The sequence below is a fragment of the Triticum aestivum genome, chromosome 2B (genome assembly GCF_018294505.1).
Source record: "Triticum aestivum cultivar Chinese Spring chromosome 2B, IWGSC CS RefSeq v2.1, whole genome shotgun sequence".
NCBI classification, from domain to species: domain Eukaryota; kingdom Viridiplantae; phylum Streptophyta; class Magnoliopsida; order Poales; family Poaceae; genus Triticum; species Triticum aestivum.
Genome location: NC_057798.1, coordinates 766138180 through 766151171, shown reverse-complemented (window position 1 = coordinate 766151171; position 12992 = coordinate 766138180). Strand labels below are relative to the sequence as shown.

The following is a 12992-nucleotide window of genomic DNA, read 5'->3' as shown; positions in this document are numbered from 1 at the left end:
TGTGAGTGCTATGGATGGCCTTCTCGTAGGGAGACGGGGATGAATCCATAGTAGCGTATTGTGTGGTGATTAGTGGACTCGTGTGCGCCATATCACCTCAAAGAAGCTCTGGTAGTCGTAGAACAGGATAGCCACAAAGTCAAAGCTGGCTTGTTGCAACTAAACCCCACATTACCCTCTTGATACAAATGCATGTATGATAGGATCTGATGTAAGTCTTGCTGAGTACCTTTGTACTCATGTTGCTTTATTTATGTTTTTGCAGCGGAGACTTCGGTCTTACTAGTGTTCTCGTGGACTTCGACGAGTAGCTTGTACCTCAGCTATGATCTTAATCGAATGTTGTAGATAGTCAAGCTCTTCAGCCTTTTTCATTTGTAGATGTCTGTACTCAGACATGTAATGCTTCCGCTTGTTGCTTGTATGGTCTGTATGATGGGTCTTGTGACCCCTGTTTGCAATTAATGCTATGATGGCTCTTCTAAGCCTTTATCTATATGAGTTGTTGAGTTATGCTGTGACGCCATGTTGTACAGCACATACTTGCATGTTATGCGTACGTGTAATGTGTATTGCTATGTGTGGGATCTGACTATCTAGTTGTTTATCCTTAGTAGCCTCTCTTACCGGGAAATGTCTCCTAGTGCTTCCACTGAGCCATGGTAGCGTGCTACTGCTCCGGAACACTCAGGCTGGCCGGCATGTGTCCTTCTTCGTTCCTGTGTCTGTCCCTTCGGGGAAATGTCACGCGATGAATACCGGAGTCCTGTTAGCCCGCTACAGCCCGGTTCACCGGATTCCTGTTAGCCCAGTGCTACAGCCTGGATTCACTCGCTGATGACCGACACGTTCGATGCTGGGTCATGGATGCCTGTCCCTGTAAGTTTGTGCCACTTTGGGTTTACGACTAGCCATGTCAGCCCGGGCTCCTTATCATATGGATGCTAGCGACACTATCATATACGTGTGCCAAAAGGCGCAAACGGTCCCAGGCAAAGGTAAGGCGACACCCGTGGGGATACCGAGCGTGAGGCCGCAAAGTGATATGAAGTGTTACATGCTAGATCGATGTGGCATTGAGTCAGGGTCCTGACAGCCTTCAACCCACGCTTTATGTGGAGGCCTTTGAAGTAGGGGTCGACGAGCTTGCGCTCGTCGAACTCGGCCTTGACGCGGGCCCAATACGTCTTGATGCTCTGGTTCGTGCTGGTGACCGGGTCAAGGCAGATGACCTTCCACGCTTCAGCGAGGCACTCCTCTTCCTTGGACACCCACTTGATGTGCGGCTCGCCGATCTTGGCCGCCGTCTTCTTCTTCTTCTTGCCTTTCCTTGTCGGCGCCGGCTCCTCCTCCTCTTCTTCCTCCTTCTCCGGCTCTTCCTCGTCGTAGTCCAGCAGGTCATCCATGTCGCCGAGGTCAATCGAGCCATCTTGGGTAGTGAACCCGGGGGAGGCGGCGGCGGCAGCCTAGCCGGCGACGATGATGTCTTCCATATCGGCCTCCGTCGCGTCGGCGTCGCCAAGATGCTGCGAGGAGGAGGCTTGCGAGTAGAGGGCACGGCGGAGAGGTGGCGTCGGTGAGGCTGCATAGTCCGGCGGCCGTGGGCGTCGCCATCGGCATAGCCCGGCGACGACGTGCTCCATGGGTGCGGCGACGACGAGAACCCGGCCGGAGAGCCGACGCTTTGCTGGCTCCAGGCCGTGCCCACCGGGTGGATTCATCATAGCCGCGCTTGCCGCCTTGGCTTGTTCGGCTGCGGCGCGCTCCGCATGGTCAGCCGCCGCCGTAGCCGCCGCGTGCGCCGCTCTCTCCCTGGCCTTCTTGGCCCTGTGGCGCCTATCGGCGGTGACGGCCTCCCGGCGCTCCACATCCGCCTTCCAGTCAGCGTTGCTCATGCCGGGGGGCTTGGACAGCGGCGCCCTCGGCTTCCTTCACTAGTAGAAAACAGAGCTTTGGTTCGGGCCTGGCCAGCCCATTAGTCCCGGTTCTTCATGAACTGGGACCCATTGGGGGCATTAGTCCCGGTTCATGAGCCCAGGGGGCCGGCCGGGGCCTTGTGGGCATTAGACCCGGTTCGTCTGGATCCATTTGTCCCGGTTCTAGGCACGAACCGGGACCAATGGTCCTCGCTCCTGGCACACAACCATTGGTCTTGGTTCGTGGCTTGAACCGGGACAGAATGCCGGGCTTTTGTCCCGGTTTCTACCATGAACCGGGACAAATGAGTTGCCTATATATACCCCATTGCCACAGCAGAGCACTCCATAGTGCTCTGTTTTTTCTGGCCGGCGAGGGAAGGGCATTTGGGTGCTCTAGCTCACCTCCTATGCACATGATGTGTTCGATGAAATGTCCGAGCCACACTAGTTAATCTTTCTCCTCTTGAAGCTCGACCTTCGAGCTCCATTTTCCCCGAGATTTGTCTAGATTTAGCGGTCCGTCACATCCCATCCCCGTCTTCACCACCGTCGATCGTCCGTGCCGATCTCGTCGCCGGCACCACCGTGGTGAGCCTCTTGTTATTATCTTCTTTCTGAAAGAAAAAAAATCTTACTTCAGATAGATACTTGTCTAATTTTCTTACTTTTATTATTCCTTGTTATTATATAGTGCGATGGTTTTGATATCCGCCCCCGTCGGCCCTCGTCCTGTCTATGATTCGGATGTGGTATATATTATCTTTTGATAACTGTTTGGTTCATTTATTCTTTATGACAATTATGCCGACCAACGTGAAATAGATTTTATTTATCTAGGAGGTGGTTGAACCGGAAATTCCAACCGACCCTATTGTCGAGAGGTTAAATTTAGTCGAAGAAGAAAATAATTACTTGAAGGAAAAAATAAGAAAAATTGAGGAGGAGGAGATGATATTGGAGTTGCATGTTGCGGATGTCGTCGATGATCACAAGATCAAGATGGATGCAATGCGGTTGAAGATTAGAAAGATTAGAAAATATGCCATTCATACCGAGGCTTGGTATCATTATGCAGTTGGATCAATTGTTACCTTGGTTGCGATTATGATCGCATTTGTTGTTGCATTGAATTTTTTTACATAACTTCAATGTATGGTTTAATTAGATGCTCTGGAGAGCTATATGTTGTTCAATGAGAACTATGTATGTACTTTGGTTTTAATGTGATGATGAACTTCTATTAATTTGGTCACTTATCTATTCATGAGGGGGTTGAAAATTGATGATGTGGCTTTGAATGGTGCATTTTGAACACAGAAAAACTATGGAGTTCAAATAAGTTTAAAAAAATGAAATCTCTTTGTAACAGACGAGTTTCCATATGAAACCCTGATACTTCGAAAGAGATTGTCTGTTTTGTACACGAAGTGCATCCAGTTTTTGCTGTAACCCTCTCTACTTTATTGCACATGCTATGTGGGTGAAATAATGATACCATGTCAACTTTCAACCTTTTCAGAGTTCATTTCAAATGCTTTTCAATTTCATGAACTTATAGCTCAAAATAATCAGTAAATGCATGAAAAATAACAAATGAAGTCAGAAATGGTTGAATATTGATGATGTGGCTTTGAATGGTGCATTTTAAACACAGAAAAACTATGGAGTTCAAATAAGTTCAAAAATGAAATCCCTTTGTAACAGACGAGTTTGCGTATGAAACCAGGATACTTCGAAAGAGATTGTTCGTTTTGTACACAAAGTGCATCCAGCTTTTGCCGTAACCCTCTTTCTTTTCTTGCACATGCTATGTGGGTGAAATAATGATACCATGCCAACTTTCAACCTTTCCAGAGTTTATTTCAAATGCTTTTCAATTTCATGGTTTTATAGCTCAAAATAATCAGTAAATACATGAAAAATAACAAATGAAGTCAGAAAGGATTGAAAATTGATGATGTGACTTTGAATGGTGCATTTTGAACACAGAAAAACTATGAAGTTTAAATAAATTCAAAAAATAAAATTTCCTTGTAACAGACGAGTTTCCGTATGAAACCCTGATACTTTGAAAGAGATTGTCCGTTTTGTACACGAAGTGCATCCAGTTTTTGCCGTAACTCTCTCTACTTTCTTGCACATGCCCATATTTTTCACGTTGGCGCCCGCTGAAATGAACCCAGCCCCTGCTCTCAACTGGTCTAACTTTCCACCAGAGCAGAAGAGACAGAGTCATCCTCTACTGTGAGAAGATTCCCAGCCCCTTCCACCTCAGCCTCCTCGTTTGACTAGACCCCTTCCACCCAACACTCACCTCAAACTCCCATCACTATATACGAGCAGCTCCACACCCAACAGAGAGCACAGATAAACACAACACGCAGACCATCTCCCTTTCTTCTCAAAGAAAGATCTCTCGCTCCTCAGCAGCTCAGGCCTCAGCTCACTGAAAAGCTCCTTAATTACATCGGTCCTCTCCCCGTCGTCGCTCGAGAAACAGCTAATGGCTTCTTCTTCCAGCGCCCGAGGCTGCCGAGTGGCCACATGCCTCGTGCTGGTTCTCCTGCTCGTCAGCCTGCGAGAAGCCTCCGCCGCGCGCCCGCTCCGGCCGGCCGGCGACGTGTCCAGCGAGGTGAAGGACCAGGCGGTCCTCGACAAGTACGGGCCGCTTCTGCTCGCCATGCTGCCGAGGGCCCCGACTCCGCTGTCCGCCCCGAGCGGTGGCACGAACGAGGCCAGGAACTGATCGATCTATAGCACAGAAATCGTTAGGCATACGTATGCTCAGCAATAGTGATGCTCAGTGGTTGATGGTTTGCTCCGTCTTGCAGTACAAAAACTTGTACAGGATTGTTAGAGTGGGAAACAGACATATATTGTAGGGATATACCCCAAACATTATACCTTCATTCTTTCATTTGTCCCTTCAAGTACTTGTTGATTGAAAGAGTTCTGTCGTGATCCATTCTTTGAAGAACTGATTGTTCATAGTCACCGATGCAAGATGATACTCAAAATAAAAATATCCCAGCTCTTGACCTCTGCACTTCCTCTTCGTGCGTTCTTCTGAATGGAGTTGCCGGGCCTCCCATATTCCCTGGCCAGGGGCTTCGACAGGGGGACCCCCTTTCCCTCCTGCTCTTCGTCCTGGCAATTAATCCACTTCAAGGGCTACTAGACACAACCTTTTGCGCAAGATTAGAGCGAGGCACCCGGTTGTTCGTACTTCACTATACGCCGACGACACTGTGATCTTCGTCACACCGACAAAGGAGGATGTCCACAACCTTGCTATCATTCTTAAATCATTCGGCGACACCACCGGGTTGACCAGCAACTTCCAGAAGAGCTCCGTGGTCGCCATCCGCTGTGGCCAGTTAGACCTGGATGACATTCTACATAGCATCCGTGCCGCACGGACGTCCTTCCCAATGAAGTACCTTGTGCTGCCCCTCTCCATCTGGAAACTCAAGAGGGTGGACTTCCAACATCTTGACGACAAGGTTGCTACAAAGCTGCCTCCCTGGCAAGGAAAAACATTACCATGGTCAGACGTTCGGCTCTGGTGAAGTCGGTGCTCACTTCCCAAGTCATCTACCACATCACAATGCTAGTGATCCACCCAAGTGTTCTGCAAAGTGTTAACATGATTGAACGTGCCTTCCTAGGGTCAGCCAGAGAGAAAACAACCGGGGCAAAATGCAAAGTCAATTGGGAAACCGTCTGCCACCCTACTCACCTTGGTGGGCTCGGTATCCTCCATTTGGGTAAATTTGCGAGTCCTCTCCATCTGCGATGGCCTTTGTTGGAATGGAAGGATCACACCAAGCTGTGGGTGGGCCTCGGGAACCCGTCCAACAATGTCGACATGGACCTTTTATACGCTTCCACTGTCATTTCAATCGGTAATGGGGCCAAAACGCCGTTCTGGGAGGCCCCATGGCTGCAAGGGAAAAGGCCGAAGGATATCGCCCCCCTCCCCTCATCTTCGTTGCATCTATGCGGAAAAGATGGGTGGTGCGAGATGCGCTTCGGGACCTCACCTGGGTGGGCCAAATCAACACGTCCACCAACCTCACGATAACCCATATTATTGAGTTTGTTAACATATGGATCAGGCTTGAACAAATCACCCTCCTGGAGGATGTTGATGACGAAATATCTTGGAAATTTGAGAAGAATGGAGAATACTCAGCTGCTTCCGCTCACGGGGCCCAATTCTGCCTGCACCTTTTTTCAATTCCCAAATGTTGATGTCGTACAGAAATTGTAAACCACGTACTTTTTAAAAATTTAACAACATCTTTAAAACACACCATTTATTAATTTTTGGGACAAAAAAATTCAAAAGTGGGAACATTTTTGAAATTCCAGAACTTTTATAATTTGTAAAAGATATTAGAAAACAATAATGTATTTGTATTACAAAAATAGTACAAATTTTAAAACAGGTTTTAAAATGAATAATAAAATTCAAAAAAAAAAATTTAACCAAAAAAGAAAAGAAAAACTAAAAAATAGAATAGAAAAAAATACGCTTAGGCCTTCCCCAACCGGGCGACAACCTCGCTTCCATTGAGTGTCTGTTGGGCCGGCCAAATATTTGCCGATTTGAATAAAGTTCATCAATTTTGAAGGAATGTTCAGAAATTTTAGTTTTTCCTTTTCTATTTAATAGATGTTTAGAAATTTAAATGTGTTTGATTTTTTATGTGAGCATTTTTCTATTTAAATGAATTATTTTGTTTGAACGAACAAATTTTCTACTTAATAGATATTCAGAACTTCAGTTATATTGATGTGAGCATTATTCTATTTAAACGTAATTTTTTTTTACATATCTGTACTATTCTTTTAAAATGCGAATATTTGTACTTTATGAACAAAATTTCAAAATAAAAAACATTTTCTAAAAATTTTGGACAAAATTTATAAGTCTGATCATTTTTTGAAAAAGAAAAAGGAAACATAAAATAAAAATAAAAAATTCAAAGGAAATAGTGTGAAAAAGACTGGTCCAATAATGGGTCAGCCCAGCCGAGAAATGTCGAAGGGCCCTTGGCCGATCTTTATTAGAAAGGAAGAAGAAGCACAGCGCGGTTAGCAGTCTAGGCGAACTAGATCTGGAAACCAGAGTCTGACAAACCCCACAATACAACGATTACAACACGGTACAAATGCCAATGATTCGCTAGGAACCAAGGTCCGTTATGCAGCCTGCTGAGCGCCTTACTGCTATGTCTTCCCGTATCAAGTCCAGGACTCTTTCAGCACTGCTCGCCACTTGGTCAAAAACTCTGGAGTTCCTCTCTTTCCACAGCCTCTAGTGGAACAGAATTGTAATAGTGTCGAAGTTCCCACGCATTGGTTTGGGAATGCCTGCTCTCGCGCCCAGCCACCACTCCTCCGTGCAATCGTCAGAGTCATCCGGTATAGTAAAATTTGCCCCAATCGAAGACCTGAACAGACACCAGAGGTGCTGGGTGAAACAGCAGTAAACGAATAGGTGTGTACAGTCCTCCGGTGCTGACAGACAAAGGGAGCAAGATGTGTTTGCAGGCCAACCTCTTCGTTCCAGATTATCGGCCATCAGACACTTGCCACGGACGACCAACCACATAAAGAATTTGCATCGTGGTGGTGCTTTGGATCTCCAGATTGGCTTGTTGCAAGCAAAATGAATATTGGGCATGAACATCATCTTGTACTACGCACTGCCGACCGAGAACTCTTGCCCCTTAGTAAGCTTCCAGCGGGCCTGATCCCTCACACCTGGTGTTAGACTTGTATCGGAGGTTAGGTCCCAAACTGATAGATACTGCGCTAGAGCTTGCACCGAGATTCCGCCCGAGATATCCCTGATCCAAGATTGATTATGGAGAGCCTCCCGGACTGAGCAGCCGGAGTTTGACAAAAGAGAACAACGCAGGTTTAGGGAAAGAAGCAACTCATCGAGAGCCGGGCATAGCGTATCTCGCTCCCTGGTCATCGAAACATCAATATCAACCCAACTAGACGTAGGCCTTACCTTCACCGTAAGGGGCCGAACTAGTATAAACCTCTCGTGTCCTTTGTTCCAATTAACCCCTTCAAGCTTCCTAGTTGCGATGGCTCCACAACTAAGTCCTTTCACGAGGACATCTGACGTGACAATTCCACGACAGTTGGCGCCCACCATGGGGCCAGCGCATGGTGGATTTGAGTTCTTGAAGGGCAACTTCGAAGGGCTCAAGGGATACGTAGTAGGCCGGATGACCAAGAGTCGTCGTGGCAAGATCTACATCGACGACGAAGGCTGGGGCCCCGACGCCGGCTCAATTGAGTACGGGTACCAGGTCCCCTTCGGTGGAATCCACGTCTTCAGGGGCCGGATTGGTGAACCGGGCCCTGAGCCGGACAACTGCACCGACCTTGTCGAGACGACTCAGCGTGCGAGAAAGGCTCGAGTTCAACCCGTCATGAAGCGTGCCTTCGTGGGCTGCGTCCACGGAGAGGAACTTTCTGAAGGATCTGAAGATGGTGGTGAGACGGCCGTCCTCTCGGACGGTGATTCGTCCGCCGGTTCAACAGATTCGCTATACCAAGTGCAAGACGGCGTGCTTGGGGGCTGTTCCGATGGCACTAGTATTCTGGACCCCTGTGAGCCACCAAGATGGGCAGGAGTCTTCATGGCTGGACTCAACCCGGCCAAAATTCTACAGCCGCTACAGCAATAACATCCGGGACGGGGGCAGCCGGGGCAGGAGGCCCTGTGCGCCCGCCGGCTCGGGTGCTGATAGATCTCATGGACAAGCTTACGACCCTGTTAACCGCCACGGTTATTCCCGCAAATAAAGATGAGCATGACGCGGAGGTGGCGCGGGTGCGTGAGGAGATAGCTCGGGCCAAGGAGGTCTTGGCAGCTGAGGACACTAGGTTAGCCGCAGAGCGGGCGGCTCTAGATGCACGGGCGCAGCGGTTACAGTCAGAAGCCTACCAGCTCACGATGAGCCTAAACACGTCCAACGAGGTGATGAGGAGGAGACATCAGAAATCCCAGTCGCGTTTACCTCCGGTTTATGATCCTTGGAATCTTTTCGCTACACCCGGAGCCGGTCCAAGTAACCCGCCAGATGCAAATCAGTTTATGACAGCCGGAACAGGAGGACCGACTCAGCCTCGGGAGATGGCACCTCCTCATGGGAGTATGGCTCTGCCCCGTTACGTGCCGATACCACTGGGTCACTTTTCCAACCCCATGGAGAACTTAATCGCAGCATCGGCGCGCTTGGCGGCTCTCCCCGTGGACGGTGATGACCCGACAGCGGTGGAGACCCGGAGGGTCAGAGAACTTCTCCAGACGGCCCTGGCTCAGCAAGAGACTTATTCTTACAGCCGGGACATGATTCATTCAACTCCTCCTCCTTGGTTAGCACGGCCTCGTCAAAACCGGAGTCCGAGTTACAGCAGGCACATGGAGTCTGAAGCTTTGTCAAGCAATGCCCAGCGCCGTAACCAGCTTGGTGGCTATAATCCGGTGCAGGACCGAGTACGTCAGGAGAACGAGCGGGCGGCTCAGCTAGCGGCTCAACAGACGGCTCATCAAGATTTTCCAGAGTATCCGACGACTTCCGTTGAGACGGGAGTAGCCACTAGAACCAGCGGTGTTCCTTGTTTGGTACCAGCTCTGCGTAATGTGCGCCTATCCAAGGACTTCAAGGGACCTTGAAAGGTGCCAAATTACATGGCCGACATACAGCCCGGAGCGTGGATCAAAAGTTATGAGATGGCCATGGAGCTGTTGGAGGTCAGCGACGCAGCAATGGCTAAGTACTTCACCATGATGTTAGATGGAACGGCCCAATCTTGGTTAAAAGGTTTGCCACCCAATTCCATTGGTTCATGGGCCGAGTTAAAGGCCCGTTTCATCCAGAACTTCAAAGACACCTGTAAGAAATCTATGTCGATTGTGGAATTGACAAATTGTAAGCAGGAGGAGGGTGAATCCACGACTCATTGGGTACACCGGGTCAAGGAGATAATACATTCATCTGACAAGATGCATGCCGGCTCTGCAGTCCACATGTTGGAGAAGAATTGCCGCTTTGAGCCGCTGAGGCAGAAACTGGGGCGCCTTAAGCGTGACTGCAACGATATGGGTACGCTGATGGCGGCTTTAGTCAAGTATGCCGACTCTGATAGTACCAAGGATCCCGCGTCTGATGAGGAAAAGACAGGGAAGGGAAAGAAGAACGACAATGGAAAGGGTCAGCAACATAACCCAATGAATCAAGGTGGCAATAAGCGTAAAGTGGATGGTAAATCGGAGTTTGTGGCCAACGCTAATGCACAAGGTAACAATCAGAGACGTAAGGGCAAGCCGCCCCCTCGATCTGGCGGGTCAGGCCCATCTCTTGAGCAGTTGCTCAATGAGCCTTGCCCGAGACATGGCACCCGAGAACGACCCGCCACCCACTTATGGAAGGATTGCACGATCATGAAGGCTTTTAAGAATTCAAACGCGTTTGGGGACAATTCTGGGTTCGACGGCGATTCAGGAGCTGGTGGTTTTCATGGCCCGGGCGGCGGTTCAAATTCCGGCTTTCAGGGACATCAAGGTGGGTATAATCAACAGCAGTCTGGTCAAGGAGAGCAACAACAACAGCAGTCGGGTTATCAAAGCCATCCAAAGCAGTTGAATAGTGGGCAGTATCACGTGTTCACCACTAGCTTATGCAAACGTGACCAGAAGGTTCATAAGAGGGCCGTGAATTCTGTTTAGCCGGCAGTTCCTCGTTATTTGAGGTGGTCAAAACAGCCCATTGTATGGAGCAGAGAAGATCACCCTCCACGGGTTGATAATCCGGGTCAGTTAGCCTTGGTGGTAACGCCTCAGGTTGGTGGATACAAATTCACTAAGGTACTCATGGACGGAGGTAGCAGCATCAATATCCTCTATTATGAGACCTTTCGACGCATGGGGTTGACTGATAAGAATTTGAGGACATCCAACACTGTTTTCCATGGAGTGGTTCCTGGTAAGTCGGCTTACCCAGTTGGCAAGATTGAACTGGAAGTGGCCTTTGGAGATGAATATGATTTCAGGGCTGAGAAATTGACGTTTGAAGTGGTCAAAATCAGGAGCCCATATCATGCTCTGTTTGGGCGGCCGGCTTATGCTAAGTTCACGGCACAGCCATTTTACGTTTATTTGCAGCTCAAGATGTCGGGTCACAAGGGCACCATCACTGTGCAGGGGAGTCGAAAGGTAGCCTTGGAGTGTGAAGAAGGCGACGCGGCTTATGCTGAGTCTGCCTGTGCAGCGGAAGAGCTCAAATTTTATGAAGACAATGTTGACCCGGCGGATATGACCTCCCTGAAGAAGCCAACCATAGAGCATGACCTAGCGTTGAAGTTTAATTAAATCGGCCGCTGAGACGAAGCTTGTTGACTTTACCCCAGGCGACTCTTCTAAGCAATTCAGCATCAGTACCAATTTGGATCCTAAATAGGAAAGCGTGCTCATCGAGTTCATTCGTGAGAACCGGGACATCTTTGCATGGAAACCTTCTGACATGCCGGGTGTAGCGAGGGAACTCGCTGAGCACACTCTCAATATTGATCCGAAGTATAAGCCGGTCAGGCAATTTCTTTGACGGTTTAACGAAGAGAGACGGAAAGCTATTGGAGAGGAAGTTGCTTGGCTCTTACCGGCCGGGTTCATTGTTGAAGTTTTTCACCCAGAGTGGTTGGCTAACCCGGTGCTTGTGCTTAAAAAGAACAGCACCTGGGGGATGTGTGTGGATTACACGAACTTAAACAAGGCTTGTCCGGCTGATCCCTTTGCTCTCCCCCGTATTGATCAAATCATTGATGCTACGGCTGGTTGTGAATGTTTGAGCTTCTTGGATGCTTACTCTGGTTATCATCAGATCAAAATGGCAGTTAAGGACTAGGAGAAGACGGCTTTCATCACTCCGTTTGGAGCCTTCTGTTATGTATCTATGTCGTTTGGGCTCGAGAGTGCTCAGGCGACTTATCAGCGATGTGTGCAGAACTATCTACACGATCAAATCGGGCGTAATGTTCATGCTTATGTGGATGACATCATGGTGAAATCCAGAGAGAAGGAAACCTTGATATCTGACTGGAAAGTGACCTTTGATAATCTCCGGGTTTATAAGATGATGCTTAACCCGGCCAAGTGTGTGTTTGGTGTACCTGCAGGCAAGCTCTTGGGTTTTCTGGTCTCAAACAGAGGCATTGAAGCTAATCCAGAGAAGATCAAGGCGATAACCTCTCTGGCTAAACTGGCGTGCATCAATGATGTTCAGCGACTAGCGGGTCGTGTTGCTGCTTTAAGCCGGTTCATAAGCCGGTTGGGTGAGAAGTCCCTACTGCTATATCAGATGATGATGAAGACAGACACTTTTGTCTGGAGTGACGCTGCTGATGCTGCGTTTGAAGATTTGAAGAGACAGTTGTCAGAGCCACCCGTCCTTGCGGCTCCCATTGATAAAGAGCCGTTGCTATTATATGTGGCTGCTAATTCATGAGTCGTCAGTGTTGCGATCGTGGTGGAGCGTAAGGAAGCCGGCAAGGAGCATCCGGTTCAACGGCCGGTTTATTATATCAGTGAGGTGCTCATTGAGTCTAAACAAAGGTATCCACATTGGCATAAACTTGTTTATGGAGTGTTTATGTCAAACCGGAAGTTGAAGCAGTACTTTCAAAGTCATCCTATAACTGTGGTAAGTTCTGCCCCCTTGGGAGACATCATCCAGAATAGGGAGGGCACAGGACGGGTCACCAAGTGGGCTATTGAGCTTGGGCCTCATGGTTTGAAATATATGCCACGTACTGCTATTAAGTCTCAGGCTTTGGTGGACTTTATCAATGATTGGACAGAGTTGCAGACACCTGAGGAGAAGCCAGATAACACATATTGGACTATTCACTTTGACGGGTCCAGGCAGTTAGAAGGCTCGGGGGCTGGAGTTGTTTTAACTTCCCCCTCAAGGTGACAAATTTTGTTATGTGCTTCGGCTTATGTTTCCTTGCACTAACAATGCAGCTGAGTACGAGGCCTTACTC

General features: G+C 48.6%; 1 protein-coding gene across 1 annotated transcript; it reads left to right on the top strand.

The window, feature by feature from the left end:
* The first annotated feature begins 4299 nt into the window (after positions 1–4299).
* Positions 4300–4837, top strand: LOC123042585 (uncharacterized). The gene has a single exon (XM_044465015.1). It carries the CDS (start codon positions 4423–4425, stop codon positions 4663–4665), a length of 243 nt encoding a protein of 80 aa, XP_044320950.1. The 5' UTR covers positions 4300–4422; the 3' UTR covers positions 4666–4837.
* The last annotated feature ends 8155 nt before the right edge of the window (positions 4838–12992 follow it).